Source organism: Microtus pennsylvanicus, chromosome 2, assembly GCF_037038515.1.
Source record: "Microtus pennsylvanicus isolate mMicPen1 chromosome 2, mMicPen1.hap1, whole genome shotgun sequence".
NCBI lineage: Eukaryota > Metazoa > Chordata > Mammalia > Rodentia > Cricetidae > Microtus > Microtus pennsylvanicus.
The window spans coordinates 133,324,458-133,342,361 of record NC_134580.1 but is presented as its reverse complement, the minus strand read 5'-3'; the positions used below and the strand labels follow the sequence as shown (position 1 = coordinate 133,342,361).

At 48.5% G+C, this 17,904-nt stretch overlaps 1 protein-coding gene across 1 annotated transcript in view; it reads right to left on the bottom strand.

Annotated features, from left to right (window-relative positions):
* Nucleotides 1-419: 419 nt before the first annotated feature.
* Rprd1b (regulation of nuclear pre-mRNA domain containing 1B) overlaps nucleotides 420-17,904 on the bottom strand; it is a 78,643-nt gene continuing 61,158 nt past the window's right edge. Inside the window, exon 7 of the mRNA XM_075962853.1 lies at nucleotides 420-559. Within this exon, the coding sequence (XP_075818968.1) occupies nucleotides 497-559 (63 nt within the window). The 3' untranslated portion in view covers nucleotides 420-496. The remainder of the gene's footprint in view (nucleotides 560-17,904) is intronic.

Below are 17,904 nucleotides of genomic sequence, written 5' to 3'. Positions count from 1 at the left end.
CTCTAAAAACCATTGCTGTCTTCTGGAATTTCACTTGTGCAATAACAGCTATGATATCTCCCCACCACCATGCATTTTCATACAATGTGTACATGAAATCTTAAGAGTGCATCTCAATCTTATGGGCACACGTATTCATGGATGGTAGATAGATGACTTTTTATTTAGCTACACAGTTTTGATATGTAGGATATATACTGGGACATGCTTCATAACTAGTTCTGTTGCTTCACGAGGACCACAGACACCTAGAAGCCTGCCTTGATAACTACACACAATTAGTTCACTTTCACCTCAGAACAAGTTCAACTAGACTCAAGACTTTTTGTAAGAAGAAAACGTTACAGCTTCCACAGGGTGAGAGTCATAGATGTCCAACCAAGGTTACTGAGAAAAAGCATGCCAATCCTTCACTTGCCAGTCTGTTAACATTGGATCTGTGTCTCAAAGTTGTCACTGGGCACTGTGCTCCCCCTGTTTGGTTGAGGTTTTGCTGCTATGGCCTTGGACTTTCATGTTGCCATGGTGAGCGGCTCAGCTCCCCATCACTTCCAAGCTCCTATAGAAAAGAGATTTTAGAATAGAAGAAGCTAGAAGAAGTCTGGAGAGGTTAGAAGTAGGATTGGATTATTAGAGTAGAAACAGAACAATAAAGAGCAGTTGAAATGAAGAACATGACCCTCAGAGTGTGTGTGAAGTTACTATAGAGATCTTTCACCCGCTCCTTCACACCGGAGAAGCATTGCATATTTGGAACCCTGGGTAGGGGCTGGAGCCGGTCTCTTAGCCCTTGCAATGTGCTCAGGCTAAAATCAGGCAATAACCCATGAGCCCTAACTAAAGGTCCCACAGCCTCCTTAGTCCGCTTGGCTGTCCCGACAACTGTTCCACAGCCTCCTACTTAAACATTCCATAAGGTGAGAATCAAATGTTCAAATTCACGATCCTGCAGGGGACACTTCACATTCAAACAATAACAGCAGTGACATCTTTATTTTTATTTATTTACTTGGTTTTTGGAAACAGGGTTTTTCTGTGTAGCTCTGGCTGTCCCGTAGACCCAGGCTAATGTTGAACTCAGAGATCCGCCTGCCTCTGCCTCCCGAGTGCTGGGATTAAAGATGTGTGCCACCACCGCCAGGCTATGGATGGCATCTTTAAAAGTGTGCAGAGGATTCATTCTAAATGTCCACTTTCTCAGCTTTCCTTCAGGAAATGAGCTCTTGGTGCAGCGGTTCTCAACCTTCCTGACACTACAACACAGTTCCTCGTGTAGTGGTGACCCCCTCCCAACCCTAAAACTATTCTTATAGCTACTTCATAACTGCAATTTTGCTGTGGTTATGAGGCACGATACAAACATTTTTAGAGATAGAGGTTTTCCAAATGGGCCTCAACCCACAGATTGAGAACCACTGTACTGATGGAACATGTTGGACCCTGATTTGCCAATTTATTCATTGTGGAAATACCCTTTTCTTTTTCCTTAAAGTAAACACAAATGATCAAATGATGAAACCATCTGGTCTGCACCGTGATTAGCCAGGCAGTTGTCTTAAGGACGTGGCGCTTGCCTCCAGGGTTAGGGGTGGCTAGAGATAGGCAAGGATTACTAACTCAGACAGAGGGGGCCTACATCTTATAAGTAATAAGTATTCAAAATGTGTGTTAGCCAAACGTCTCAGTGCTGTGAGAAAATATCCGACTGGAGCAACCTTAGGGGAAGGGTTCATGTTGGTTCTTGGTTCACGGCTCGGGCGTTTTTAGTCCATTTTGTCAGGGATCACACAGTGAGCAGAGAACCTACCTCAAGGTGGCCGGGAGCAGAAAGAGCAGGCCTGTGCCACCGGGCTCTTTGCTTGTCTGATGGGGCCACTCTTCCTCATCTGCTTCACTCCACTTCCTCTTTGTCTTCCTGTCCCCGGACGACAGGACCCCCGAGAGCTCACTCCCCTCTTTACCTGACTTGCTCAGCATCTAGCTGAAGTTTTGTGCACTGACCAGCCCAGACCTCTCCTCTAAACACTAGATTGACACATCCACTGTCCACTCACATCCATCTAAACACTAGATTGACACATCCACTGTCCATTCACATCCATCCCTGTGAGGCTGCGCCTAAGGACCCCAAGCGTCCCAAGGATTAAAAAAGAATCCTTTTCTAACCTGCTCCTTCTTAGACCTGCCCTACTTTGGTAACAGGCATCACTGGCCCTTCAGTTGCTCAAAATCAAGCCCCACCAACTTCCCTCAGCCTTTGTCCTACCCATCCAGACCTGATGAGTTTTACTCCCAAACTACTAAGTCTGACCTCCATGTCCCAAGTCACCGGGATCACCCATAAGCCTAATAGCACCCCAGGGTGTCTTGTGTCCTTCTGCCACCTACTCTCAGACACCAGGAGGTTTCATTCAACAGTCCCTGTAGTCTGGCCCATGCTTGCTTCTGCCTCCTCAGCTGCCTGCTAGACTTGACCATTTTTGGTCTTTCAGACACCCAAAGCCCTTTCCTTCTCCGTGGCCTATACTCAAAGATATTCCATCTAGGTCTCCAGTATTCCAGTCCTTTAGTTTTAAAGTTTCACTTTGTTTATTATTATTATTGCTATTATTGTTGTTTTAGTATATTTAATGGGGTGGGCGGTACCACAGCACATGTGGGAGGTCAGAGGGCAACTTCTGAAAATTGGTACTGGGGATCAAACTCAGGCCGACATGCTGTGTAGCAAGAGCTTCTCCCCACTGTACCATCTTGCTGGCCTCCAGTAGGATCTTATTATATAACAAACCACCCAAAATACCAGCTTGGAGCAGCTGCCTTTGACAGCTCCAGAGACTGCATGGGCTCAGCGGATGGCTCTCCTAGGCTGCTGCAGTTAGATGTGGAGGGCTCTGACATTGGAAGGCTCCCTTGGCTGTAGGATGAGCAGACAGCCCCCCTCCCCCGCAAGGCTGACATTGATGCCAGGAACACTCCATGTAGCTTCAGCTTCTCGCAGAACCTGGTTCCAAGGCAAAGTGGCCCAAAAACCAACTCCCAAGGACACAAGGACAAAATCAGCCTGAGCAGTGGAATCCAGACATGACTTGGCATGACTGCTATCATAGTCCCTATGCATGTGTGTGTTCATGTGTATATGCGTGTTCATGCATTGTGTGCAAATGTTCATGTGTGTACATGTGTCCCTGTGGTAGCCAGAGGTCACTCCATGTCTTCGTTAGCTGTTCTCCAATCTTACTTTCTGAAACATGGTATCTCAGAGAATTTGGAATTCATCGATTCAGTTAGACTATCTTGCCCAGGGACCCTCCTGTCTCTGCCTCCTGAACACTGGGATTTCAAACATGTGACCCAGTGCCTGGCTTTTTACATGGGTGCTGAGGACTGAACTCAGATCCCTGCACTTTACCGAGTGCCATCTCCGCAGCCCCTCTGCCAACCGAGCCATGGCTACAGTCCTCACCCGTTCTGATGTCTCTCACAGCACTGGCCGCCTGCAACTTAGGACAGGTTTGCAATCAGATTAAACCACTGAAGGTGAAAATGTTCTAAGTAAAATGCACCGACTATCTTGGTGGCGGTTTGAAGGAGAATGGTCCCCATGGGCTCATGTGGTTGAATGCCTGGGTCCCCAGCTGGCGGGACTGTTTTGGGTAGGACCAGGAGGTGTGTGGAGGCAGGTTTTGAGGTTTCAAAAGCCACGCCATTTTTAGTTAGCTCTCTGCCTCATGCTTGCGGATCAGGATATGAGCTCTCAGCTAATGCTCCAGCACCGTACCTGCCTGTTTGCTGCCATGCTCCCTGCTATGGTGTCTTCTTTGGTGATGGTATGGGTGATTTGGAGCTGTGACCCTCCTGTCACTGACTGGCACCTCAAGAGGAGACTGCACCTCAAATCACTAGCCCACAAAATAACACATTTCAAAGACCAGAGTGAAATCTACTGACTGTATTCTGTTCTCACACCATCACGGGGCCAGAAAAATCCAAGTCTGGCCATCACAGGTAGGAGACTGAATAAATCTGTTTGACCTCCTGAATGGTCAGACTCATTCCTACTCAGTGCCCAGTCCTTCCCTCTTTATACCACAGACATGCGGCGGGCCCTCAAGGAAGCTGCTGGCAAAACATTGGCATAGGCAAGAAGTTCTTGTACGTTTCGGGGTGACCCCTGTGGAAACAGATGACTCCACTTGCAAAGAAGCATTACCGGAAGAGTTCAGGCGGGGACAGGACCAGCTGCCTCTGAAACTGGTGTGTAAGGATTTGGGTGCCCAGTGAGAAGTTAGTCCCTCCCCAAACAGGCCCTAAGCTCTTCAGAGGCCCTGGGAGGCAGCCTCTGCTTCCCTCTGGCTCCTCTCAGAGTTCGCTTAATCTCCCTGATGTTGCCAATAAAATGAGCCAAGATTTATGGCTCCGGGAAGTGGCGGCAGCAGTCCCTCCTCTTGCCTGTCTAAAAGGCTTTTGGCTTCAGGGGAAAACCCACCGGATCACTTCTCCTCCCTCCACCAACCCCCACCTACTAGGCCTGCTCAGGAATGCCTGCCACTCCCACAGTGCACCCCGTCACACTCCTTTACAGAGCCTGAAACAAACGGTGACCTGGCCCCAGCACCATCCCGAGCGTTCACCTTGTTCTCACAGCTTTTCATGTTTGACTCCCCCGAGTCCCCACCATCATAAATCCCCACGAGCTGGGAATCTCTGTCAGCTCCCAGGTGACACAGAACATGGCGACTTGAGACTTGGAAAATCCTCTGATCAGACCACAAATTCTGGAAAAGCCATGCTGCCTGGTTTGGCTTTGGGGTTTTTAGCTGTTTCAAATGGAACTTCCCATGACATGGCAAGGCTCAGTTGGTGTCATAAGAGCAGGTGTGGATAAGGATTCCTGCCTCTACCACTCTGTTTTATCCTTCTTCTCCTGAAGTAGCTCCCTTAGACTGCTAAGGCACGAATCCTCATCAGTGAGGGGCTGAGGAGGCAGAGACAACTTTGGGGCCAGACTGACAGACAGTCCTGAACTCTGCAAGACCCACAGCCCATCTTCTCCCCTATAAAATGGGTTATGGCTGTGCCTGCTTCGCCGAGAACTGGCGGAGCTGGCCAGAATACGGGCTCCCCATCACAGAGGCTTCCTTCCCTGTTGCCTAGGTATCAGGGATAACCCGAAAAGTCCCTCTTAGGACAGAAGATCTGGGGATGGAGCTGATGCCTGTTGGGGACCTGGGCCAGCTTTGTTGTTCTATTCATAACTGGCCCATCAGGGACAGATGGAGGGTGGAGAAGCCACTAATAAATACCAGCTTTCAGAATGTCCCCATCCCCAACAAGAGCCCCTCCTCTGACCAGCATCCTGGGAGGGCCGGGACTGGCTGGCAGCAGTGCCAATGCCCCTATCTTCATCACTCAGTGAATCCCTGCTGTCTCCCTCCAAGTCAGACTCTAGGGTTACCCCCTGCATCCCCAGGCAGTGGAGCCAGGCACAGCCCGAGGAGGATGAGCTGCGATGGTCTTGTATTGCTGTGTATCAGTCACCCAGGACATTGCTGCCAGAACCATGAACTAATTCCATCTGTTTCTGAGGGTGGGTTCTGAACAAGGCCTAGCGGAGTGTTTCTGAGTCACTGGAGTTCTGGATAGCTACAATCAAGGCATCAGCCTTACCAACAGTCACCTTGAGGCTTGCCTGGGGCGAGATCAGGTTCCGTAAGTCCTCACCAGGTGCTGACAGGGCTCAGAAGGTCCACTTCTAAGCCTGTCACCTGCCATCACAACATTTACCTTTCCACGTAGGGTCCTGGATTCCAGTAGACAAGTGAACCCATGCTCTGGAGGAGGCAACAATAAAAGGGCAGGGAAACCAGGGCTTCATGGGGCCGCCTCGAAGGCTGCCTACCCCATGGAAGCTGTTGCTGGGACCTGGCACCATGAATTCACAGAGACAGAGGCAGATTCACCTTCATGACACTCTCCAGAGAGCCAAGCATTGGACCCCAAGATCTGCATGTCCAGCACTCCCCAAACCTTGCTGGCCTCACCTTGCGTGGCTTTCTTCCACCACGTGAGACAATATGGCCTTTTGGGACCTTAACTTAACCTTGCACCCTCCCTATCCAGGCTTTCCCACATTGTCACATTGTTCCTCTTCTAGGCTCGCTCTCTCTCTCTCTCTCTCTCTCTCTCTCTCTCTCTCTCTCTCTCTCTCTGTGTGTGTGTGTGTGTGTGTGTTTGTTTTTCAAGACAGGGTTTCTCTGTGTAGCCCTGGCTGTACTTTGTAGACCACTTTGGCCTCGAACTCTCAGAGATCTGCCTGCCTCTGCCTCCCGAGAGCTGCGTCTAAAGGCGTGCGCCACAATGCCCCGCTACCACTCTCTTTTGGAGACTTGTCATCATGTCTGCCTCAAGACTGCTTATGCCAGACAAACACGGACTATGGGTTTGGCTTTGTTTTTTGAGATAGGATTTCATGGAGTCCAGGCTGGCCTCCAACTTACCATGTAGCCAAGGATGACCTTCAACTTCTGGTCTTGCCTCTGCCTCCTGAGTGCTGGGGTTCTAGGCATGCACCATCAGTTTCTGTTTATGAGGTGCTAGGCCACACTCTGCTAACTGCACATCTCAACTCCAACTGGGTTTAGTTTTGCTGACTGTACCCATAATGCCTCTCGCCTAGTGGCTCTTTAAGAAACACGGACATTAAATTTTATTTAACAATGAGTACAGTGGCACAGGTAGAATCCAGCACTTGGGAAGCTGAGGTAGAAGGACCAGGAGGTCCAGGTCAAGTGGGTTCCGTAGGGAGACCCTGTCTCAGAAGATAGACAAACAAACCAAACAGGCCCCTGGAGGACAGCCCGGTCGACCAAACTCTTGCATGGTGAGCGTGATGACTTGAATCTCATCCCCAGGATGCTTGGACACTTATAATCTCAGTTCTAGGGATGCAGGAAACATGCAGACCTTTGCAGCCCAATGGCCAGCCAGCCGAGTCTACTGGAAAACCTGGAGGATGATACCTGAGGAACGACATCTGAGGCGACCCTGCAGCCTTCACATACATTCTTATGCGTATATACACATGTCCACGCACACAACCAGACTCACACACTACTAACATGCTCTCTCTTACACACATGCACAGTCGGAGTTCTGATGACAAAGGACAGTTTGGAAGACGTAAGTCCATCAGAATCACACAACTTTGGAGTGAAGGGGGTATTCAGAAATCGACCATCTCTGCATGTTCAGGAGAGGAAACAGACCCAGAGACAGGATGGGGCTGCCAGTGCCACATTCAGTAAGGCTCTTGGCAAGAAGCCTGAAAGCAGGGCTGGGCTCCAAGCCTGGCCCCTCGCACTCAGGTAGGATGGGACTCAGCTCTGTCCAAAAGCTAGCGGGTTGTTCCTAGAACAGAGCCCTCCCCAGACCACACACAGTTTGTTGTGAGGACCTCCACACTGCCACTGACCCCCAGAGGAGGGGAACAGCTTCTAATAAGACTGGTGAATTGGTTTTCTGAAAGAGTTTCCACGTGTAAATCCGGGGGTCCAGCTTCCCTTGGAAAATTTCGACCATCTTGCAATGTAATCCAGCTTGCTGACACTTGGCTGAACTGAGCATGGTTGATGGTCCAGGAAGTCATGCTCTCTCCTGTTCCCCTGCTTGCTTGCTTCTTTCATCTGTTTAGTTTCATGGAGAAAGTGGATGTTTTTGTAAATGTTCATACAAAGTAACGGGTTTTGCTAGGACACTCTCATGCAGGCACGTCCCCTCCTTGGCTCATAATCAACCCCATTACCCATTCTTGCTCAACCCCCAATTTCCCTCCTTCTCTCTGAAACAGACCCTCTCCTGCTTCTGTATCATACACACATGCATGCACACACACGCACACATACACACACATTCATGCGCACACGCACACACGTGCACATACACAGACATCTGGCTTCTGTGTATGAGAGAAAATACTCTTTGCCTTGAGAAGTGGGTGCGTTTTGCCTAAAGATCACACCCACTCCCTTGCAAGTCCCACAATCTCGCTCTTCTTTATGGCAGTATAAACTCCATCTCGTGCGAGTACCACATTCTCTTTATCCATCCTTTATCCTCTCCGTTCCCCCGGCCCCAGGGCTTTTACAGCCTCTCTTCCACCACAGCTGAGACTCTTCCTCTGAACCTTCTCCCAGTGGAGTTTGCATTGGTTTGAGTGGATGCCCCTAGTAACAAGGAGGTCATTAGTTTGTCCCTTCGTTCAGAGAGGCAGAGGGTGTGAGGGAGGAGAAAGAAGCTGGTTTAAGCCATGGCTTATCTGAAACAGGTCATGAATGTTGCTCCAGGCCTCATAAACTTTGATTGCCTCATCACCAGCATCTCTTGCTCATGTAGACCAAGGCAGATAAGACAGCCAACGCTGAAAGTGACTTAGACCGTGACAATGAAGTCCAGATGCCGCCGCGTTCTGGGTACACCAGGGCCACGTCTAGACGGCCCTTCTGAAGTTCTGCAGGCAACCTCAGCAAATATCAAAAGAGTTTGGGGGATTCTTGAGCAATGACCAAGTTTCCCATATGGTGCCGATCTGGGCTGATGATACTCAACCTTGCCAGAAATGGGCAGATCCCAAGCAAGGTCAGGGCACTGAGCACTTCATCAGGGGACAGCCTGGGGAAAACGTGCGGACACCCTTTACCAAGTTCTTGTGGGGCATCCACCTTTAAAGCAGGAGTGGTTTTGTCCCTACCATGCTTGTCACGCACCCCCATCTCAAAGCCAGCTGAAGTCTTAGGAGTCTGGACAATTGGGTCTGGAAGGGGCCTGGTGTATTGCTCTTTATTTAAGTCTCTCTGTAAAGAAGAGCCTCCGTTAGAGGCCCTGGCTGAGGGCTCAGCAGCTCTTTCCCCTAGAACTTGACCTCTTTGTCCCAGATCTTATCCTCCAAGTAAGAGCCATCTGCTCTATGTGACCTATAGCACCCCACAGCCCCTGATCACACCCCACTTGCTTTCTCTTCCTCTGAAGGCTATGACCTTCCAGGTCCTCCAGCCCTTTCTGGGAGGTCTGGCTACCCTCCAGTGACAGGCTGCTGTGCCTTTCGTCATCTTGTCACAACAGCTGTGTCCTTAAAGTATGGAGCTCTTGCAGCTTTCTCTCCAGAGGAGAAAGGCTACATCCAGGCGGAGCTCATCTCGGGCTATTCTGACCCAGCATTCCACATCAGCAAATGCTTAGTGTCTTTAGAACCATGTAGCTCGGCCTAGGAGAGCAGTGTGAACTCAAGTCCCTGCCACAGAAACCTGTGTGCTAGAACGGGTCATCGTTTTTATCATTTGGATAAGAAAACCCACACAGAAATCAGTTAAATGATGAGGTTTGGATTCGAACCCACTAGGAACTCCCTGCGTACTGCCTCTCTGCACACAGTGCTCACCTCCAGAGGGGTTTTCCAGGGAGGTCTAAAATTGCTTTGTATCTGTTCTGGAGTCATCCAGCTGTGATGTCCACTGGAGTCCAAGTTTAAGGCTCTTGGCCTTAGCCGGAAGTATTCTGAGTGGACTAATCTGATTTAAATGAAGTGGAAACAAATCCCTCAGGGAGGCAATGCTACTGAGATCCTTTCGAGGGAAAGGAAACATATTTAAACCTGGCTTTGAGCCCAGTGCATATCTAGAGGCTGTGTTGTTACACAGTAGGTCCCTAGGCCAGGGTTTTACACAGTAGATCCCTAAGCCAGGGAACAGAGACATGGCCACTATAAGCACCTGAGAGCCTGAAAGTGCTGGAAACACATGAAGATCTCATTAATTAATAGCCAGAAAATTCAGGACCATTATAGCCTCTGCTGGCGTGAAGAGCACATCACTCAAAGCTGAACTTGCAAAGCCTGTCCTGTGAAGAGCCCTGTTGTAATTCACTGCCCAGAACTGGTCCCAGCCAACGGATCCTGGGGAAGCAATGCTCGGTACAGAGGCCAAGCTGACTGTCTCTGTAAAATACTATTCCATCCAGCACCTTCCTGTGGTGGTTTGAACAAAAATGGCCCCCATTGGCTCATAGGGAGTGGCACTATTAGGAGGTGTGGCCTTGTTGGAGGAAGTGTGTCCCTAGGAGGTAGCTCTTGAGGTCTCAGAAGCTCAAGTCAGGTCTAGAGGCATCGCTTCCTGCTGCCTGTGAATCCGGATGTAGACCTCCTAGCTACTCCTCCAGCACCACGTCTGCCTGTGTGCCACCATGGGGCAAACAGCTGTGGCCGCGTGTAAGTGCACAGTGGGCCAGCTGAGGGCAGCTGGTTGGTCCCTGTGCTGTGCTGTGGAAAAGGTCCCACAGTGGCTAGGCCGCCTCAGAATTCCACAGCAGCACCCAGAACTGCCATTCAGTTAAAAGAATCACCACACATGCACACGCGTGGGCGCGCGCGCGCACACACACACACACACACACACACACACACCCCACAGCACCAAAAAGAGGATTAGAGCCCGAGCCATCTCACCATAAAACCATGTCTGTGTTTACCTCAGTCTACCATTTTGAAAGAGTCCTGGCCTCTCTAATCTTGCTTTGACAAGTGAGCAGATCACAGCCCTTTCATGTGAGGGGTGAGGGCTCTGGGGACCCTCACCAAGAGCACCAGACATAACTTGGAATTGATTGATAACTGTCAGCTGGACTGGGAGTGTGCCTCAGTGACACAGCGCTTGCCTAGCAAGAGTGATGCCCTGAGCTCCATGACCAACATATCACACATGTGTACACATGCACACCTCTTCACACACATACGCCCATACACACACTCCTACACATGCACATACAAACATAAACACTCATACACCCCTACACACACACACCCATATACGTACACCTGTACACACACATACACACCCCGACATCACACATACACAGGCACACATATTCACATATATATCTACACACAAAAAATAAAGCTGTATGCGCACCCCTACACACACACACACACACACACACACACACACACACACTGTGTCGCTCATTAGCTAGTTCTTCCCTCACAACACTAACAGAAATACAACAATCTCTTTCAGATCAGAGGCCATCCATGCCATGCCAACATTACACCAGATAAGTCAGGTTTTATCACACCGCTCACCCCTGTTGGCTGTTACAACGGAGCAATAAACCTGGAGGCGAGAAACAGCCGCAGGAACTCGGAGGAAGATTTCTTTCCTTTGGACCTCAGCTTCCTCCTTGTGTAAAACAAAAGGCTGTGTGCTTTCCAAGGCTAGTCAGTCTCCTACTATCTGTGGAGCCTGACCAAAGGAAAGCGGGGTGCGGTGGGGGTGGGGAGGTGGGATTGGGTGTTGAATTCTGTCCTCCTCCCCAGTGCTGAGATGCTCTCTCATTACACAGCTGCACCTTGTTTAAGCCTGATCTGTGGTCTTCCTTCATGTCCCTTGAGAACTTCATAGTTAGCATCTGTGTGTGCACGTGTGTGTGTAAAGGTGTGTGTGTGCAGGGGTGCATGTGTGTAGGAGTGTGTGTGTAAAGGTGTGTGTAGGGGTGCATGTGTGTAGGAGTGTGTGTGTGTAAAGGTGTGTGCAGGGGTGTATGTGTGTAGGAGTGTGTGTGTGTAAAGGTGTGTGTGTGTAGGGGTGCATGTGTGTAGGAGTGTGTGTAAAGGTGTGTGTAGGGGTGCATGTGTGTAAGAGTGTGTGTGTGTGTAAAGGTGTGTGCAGGGGTGCATGTGTGTAGGAGTGTGTGTGTAAAGGTGTGTGTGTGTAGGGGTGCATGTGTGTAGGAGTGTGTGTGTGTAAAGGTGTGTGTGTGTGCAGGGGTGCATGTGTGTAGGAGTGTGTGTGTGTAAAGGTGTGTGTGTGCAGGGGTGCATGTGTGTAGGAGTGTGTGTGTAAAGGTGTGTGTGTGTAGGGGTGCATGTGTGTAGGAGTGTGTGTGTAAAGGTGTGTGTGTGCAGGGGTGCATGTGTGTAGGAGTGTGTGTGTAAAGGTGTGTGTGTGCAGGGGTGCATGTGTGTAGGAGTGTGTAGGGGTGCATGTGTGTAAGAGTGTGTGTGTGTGTAAAGGTGTGTGTGTGTAGGGGTGCATGTGTGTAGGAGTGTGTGTGTATAAAGGTGTGTGTGTGTAGGGGTGCATGTGTGTAGGAGTGTGTGTGTGTAAAGGTGTGTGTGTGTAGGGGTGCATGTGTGTAGGAGTGTGTGTGTGTAAAGGTGTGTGTAGGGGTATATGTGTGTAGGAGTGTGTGTGTAAAGGTGTGTGTAGGGGTGCATGTGTGTAGGAGTGTGTGTGTAAAGGTGTGTGTGTGCAGGGGTGCATGTGTGTAGGAGTGTGTGTGTAAAGGTGTGTGTAGGGGTGCATGTGTGTAGGAGTGTGTGTGTAAAGGTGTGTGTGTGCAGGGGTGCATGTGTGTAGGAGTGTGTGTGTAAAGGTGTGTGTGTGTAGGGGTGCATGTGTGTAGGAGTGTGTGTGTAAAGGTGTGTGTGTGCAGGGGTGCATGTGTGTAGGAGTGTGTGTGTAAAGGTGTGTGTGTGCAGGGGTGCATGTGTGTAGGAGTGTGTAGGGGTGCATGTGTGTAAGAGTGTGTGTGTGTGTAAAGGTGTGTGTGTGTAGGGGTGCATGTGTGTAGGAGTGTGTGTGTGTAAAGGTGTGTGTGTGTAGGGGTGCATGTGTGTAGGAGTGTGTGTGTGTAAAGGTGTGTGTGTGCAGGGGTGCATGTGTGTAGGAGTGTGTGTGTAAAGGTGTGTGTAGGGGTGCATGTGTGTAGGAGTGTGTGTGTAAAGGTGTGTGTAGGGGTGCATGTGTGTAGGAGTGTGTGTGTGTAAAGGTGTGTGTGTGCAGGGGTGCATGTGTGTAAGAGTGTGTGTGTGTAAAAGTGTGTGCAGGGGTGCATGTGTGTAGGAGTGTGTGTGTGTAAAGGTGTGTGTGTGCAGGGGTGCATGTGTGTAGGAGTGTGTGTGTAAAGGTGTGTGCAGGGGTGCATGTGTGTAAGAGTGTGTATGTGTAAAGGTGTGTGTGTGCAGGGGTGCATGTGTGTAGGAGTGTGTGTGTGTAAAGGTGTGTGTAGGGGTGCATGTGTGTAGGGTTTGTGTGTGTGTAAAGGTGTGTGTGTGCAGGGGTGCATGTGTGTAGGAGTGTGTAGGGGTGCATATGTGTAAGAGTGTGTGTGTGTGTAAAGGTGTGTGCAGGGGTGCATGTGTGTAGGAGTGTGTGTGTGTAAAGGTGTATGTGTGTGTAGGGGTGCATGTGTGTAGGAGTGTGTGTGTGTAAAGGTGTGTGTAGGGGTGCATGTCTGTAGGAGTGTGTGTGTATAAAGGTGTGTGTGTGTAGGGGTGCATGTGTGTAAGAGTGTGTGTGTGTAAAGGTGTGTGTGTAGGGGTGCATGTGTGTAGGAGTGTGTATGGTGCATGTTTGGGTGTGTGTGTATGTAGGGATATAAGCATGTATAGGGGTGCATGCATGTGCGTGTGTGTGTGCAGTGTGCTTGCACATTTATGTGCATGTGGACGCCGAGGTCAATGTTGTGTATCTTCCTCTGTTGTTCTCCACCTTTAAATTTTCCTTATTACATTTTTATTTACTTGTGTGCATGCAGCATTGTGTGGAGGTTGCTTCTCTCCCTCCACCAAGTAGTTTCTGGGATGGGGCTCGGATCGTCCATCTCAGCAGCAGGCACCTCACCCACTGAGCTATCTTCCCAGCCATCCTCCTGGAGGGTGAGGCAGGGTCTTTCGCAGGGGACTCACTGTCTTGCCTAGACCAGCTGCCATGGAGCCTCTGGAGCCTGGCTGTCCCCCAGAGCTAGGGTTATAGGTATCTACTGCCACATCTGGCTTTTACATGGGTGCTGCAAGTCCAAACTTAGGTCCTCATACTTACACAGCAAGCCCTTGACTGACTGTGTCCCCAGCCCTGGTAGTTGGTAGTGTTGATGGAATCTGAGCAATCTCTATTTGATTTTGCTGCTTTTCCTCGTTACATCGCAAAACGCTTTACTTGAAGCAAGAACACCAAGATTTACTCACTTTTTTTTTTTAAACGAATGGATTTACAGTTTTAACTGTTTAGCTCTGCAATCTGCTCGGAGTTTTTATGTGTGGTGTGGAGAGAATCCACTTCACTCCTTGGGGCGCACATATCCTGCCATTTACTGAAGACACTCTACTTTCCCTATCCAGTGGTCCCCGCCTCTGTAGTTGCCAAACTGGTCACAAAGCACAAAGCATGGGTTAGGTTTTGGATCCAGTGGAGCACCTTGGAGTAAGCTATAAACTTGGGAGTGGTCAGCTGTGGTGGTGCAAGCCTTTAATTCCTCCACTGAGGAAGCAGACGCGGATTGATCTCTGTGAGTTCAAGGCCAACCTGGTTCCAAGACAGCCAAAGCTATTAGTAGAGAAACCCTGTCTCAAAATAAAATTAATTAATTAATTAATTAATTAAATTACTTGAGGCTGTTTCTTAAAAAAATTAAAAACCCAGCTGGACTCCCCATAAGGGGTACATGGGATCTGTGGGTCACTTTGGGAAGCGCTGGCATCTGGACAGTGTATTCTTCCAAATTATTTCTAGTTTTTCTTTTTTTTTTAATTTTTTTATTTTTTTTTGAGACAGGGTTTCTCTGTGGTTTTGGAGCCTGTCCTGGAACTAGCTCTTGTAGACCAGGCTGGTCTCGAACTCACAGAGATCCGCCTGCCTCTGCCTCCTGAGTGCTGGGATTAAAGGCTTGCGCCACCACCGCCCGGCTCTAGTTTTTCTTGCAACATTGTTATTTCCAGAGAAGAAGAAGCTCTGTGCTCTGTGGGGTTTATTTTACTTCACGCTTTTTAAGTGGAACTGTTTTGGGGTTGTTCATTGTTTAGAAGACACACTGGAATTTGTATGATTTGTATGCTGCATGACTGTTTACCCTGATGTACTTGCTTATGAACCTCTCAAAAATGTGTTATTAGTATGGGGTGGGTGTGTCATGGGAGTGTGGGGGTCAGAGGACACTTTGTGTTTGTCAGTTGTCTCGTTTAGTCTCTACGTGGGTTCTGAAGACAGAACTCCAATTATCGGGCTTCCTTTTCCCGCTGAGCCATCTTGCTGGCCCCGGTTACTAAATCTTAGAGATGCTTGGTGGTTATCTAGGATTTTGGTGCATACAGAATCATGTCAATAACAAGGATTCGTTGTTTTACTTTTTTACTTTCCAGTTTTGATGCCTTTTATTTCAGTTTGTCCCAGCAATGCTCACTATAACACTGGTGCAAATGAGAGAAGACATTTTCGTCTCATCCCTAATCTCTTCCTCCAGTTGCTCTGCACCTTTCCTTTCTGAGGTGGGTCTCTCCCTGAGCCTGGGGCTCACTGACTCAGCTATGCTAGGGCCGGTCAACAAGCTTCAGTGATCCGCCTGATCCCAATGCCAGCACTGATTTTTTTTTTTTTTTTTTTTTTTTTTTTTTTTTTTTTTGCCTCACAGGCTTCTTCTATGTGGGATCTGGGGATACAAACTCAGGTCCTCATACCTCTGCACTGATCTGCTGTGGTTTTCTTAGTCTGGAGACCTCCTTTCTATTCACAGTATGTGGAGTGTTTCTGAGAATCTGACATCTCGTGTTTTCATTTTCATCTGCTCTAAATACTTTCTCCTTTCCCTTTCGATTTCCTTTTGAATGAACGTGTGTTTCTAAATATTGAAGGGGGAATTTCTTTTCAGTGTTAATTTCTAATTTAGTTCCCTGTGGTAGTTTGATAAAAATATCCCCCAAAAGGAGTGGCACTATTGGGAGGTGTGGCTTTGTTGGAATAGGGTGTGGCCTTGCTGGAGAAAGTGTGTCACTGTGGAGGCGGACTTTGAGGTCTTTTCCTTAGGCTTCACTCAGTGTCACAGTTGCCTGCAGATGTAGGACTCTCAACTGCCAATTCAGCACCACAGCTGCCTGCATGCTGCCACGCTCCCCATCATGATGATAATGGACTGAACCTTTGAAACTGTAAGCAAGTTACCCAATTAAATGTCCTTTATAACAGTTGCCATGGTCATGGTGTCTCTTTACAGCAATAGAAACCCTAAATAAGACATTCCCCAATGGTAAGAGAACATACTTCCTATTGCTCCTAAGTTTGATTAGATTTTCAGGGTGTAGTAGGGCATACCTTTAATCCCAGCACTTGGAAAGTAGAGGCAGACAGATCTCTGTGAGTTTGAAGTCTACATAGTGAATTCTAGGACATCCAAAGCTACATAATGAGACCCTGTCTCAGCAAACAAACAAACAAAAAGATTGTATTTGTTTTATGGCTTTTACTCTTACCTTTAATCTGGAGAAGAATTTGTATTCTGCAAGTTGTAGGGCAAAAGCTCTGGAGAAGTGTCACTAAGTCAGATCAATCAATGATTCAGCTTGCCTCCTGGCATTGGTCTACTCAGGCTGCCATAACAAACCCCATAGACAGTACAGCTTGAACAACAGAAATGTATTACTCTTAGCTTTGGAGGCTGGAAATCCAAGATCAGGGCTGCAGTGTGGCTGGGTTCTGGGGGAAGTTCTTTGTTAGGTTTGTAGATAGGACCTTGTGCTGTGTCCTCACTTGGGAGGCCAGAGAGAGGACAAAACCCTGTTTAAACGTGTTTTCCAGCACAAGGTATCTTGACAATTAGAAGCCAAGGAATACAACAAACTCACACCATGCAACAAACCTCATGTAAGCAATTTATTGGGGAAACACACAGAATGGCAGATGCCCTTGAATGGAAAGAGAGACAATGAGGGGCTGGACAAAGGGGAGGGAGGGCTTTTACAGGGTCTTTGGAGCATGCACATTGAGCTACTGGTAAAGACCAGCATGGCGAAAAATACTGCATGGCTATTAATCCTGAAACACTGATAGGCCATTAATGCTGAGTCACGGGGGCAGGAATTTCCAAATCTCAGAAGCATGGGATCAAGCCAGAGGCAGGGTTTTTTCCTTAGCTTTTTATCATACATCCCTCCCTTTTTCGTTTACTATTTATAACTAACCAGAAATCAGGAAAGAGGGCAACATTATCATTAGACTACTTCCTGTTGTATGAGGCAAGCTTAATCTTCAGCATCAGGGCATAATGGGGGGGGGGTGTTTGTAGGCCTCTGATTCCATGGTAGGGATGCTGTATTTTCTTCTGTAATTACTTCCTGCTGAAACTAGGATTTTGTTGTCAGAGCCCAGGAAAGCTGGAAAGCTAGTCAAAGGCTGGGAGAGGATTCATGCAATGGGGCATTTGTCAGAAGTAGCTGGTTAGCAGACGCAGCTGAAGAGATAGGGAGCAATCGCATTGGCTAGACGGGTTCATACCAGCGTTCAGCATGTTCAGGGCTTGCAGCCATTTGGAGCAGTTTGTAGTCCACAGCTGATGGTGTCTACTAGCCAAGCGGAAATGTGCTAAGACAGACATAGACTAGGGACAGAAGTTAGAGTTTAGGGATAGAAAGGAAAACCATATATTTGGAACTTTTAGGTCCATAATCCTGGTAGTTGGAGGAGGGAAGGAGTCCCAAGACCAGGGAGGGGGATCCCACCCTCAGGAATAGACAGGTGGGGAAACTTAGGCTGGACTTACCAGGAGTCCAGTTGACCTGTGAGAGGTGGACCCAAGTCTTCCGACTCCCTCGATTCTCTGAAGCTTACATGACTCTTGTTGACTAGCGTTACCACTGCTTACAATCTCTACTACATTTCACACTGTAGAGAGAGCAGCTAACACGTATCGGTAAAGTAGCCGGAGTAGACTCATGCCTTCAAGTCATAGCAGAAGCTTTGGCTTAAAAAGCATGGACATTTTCCATCTGTCCAGAAAGCCGGACACACAGATGGAGAGAGATGTTTGTAGAATGATGAGAGGAACCTTTAAGTCTATACTTAGAAAGCAACTGTCTTAGTTAGGATTTTT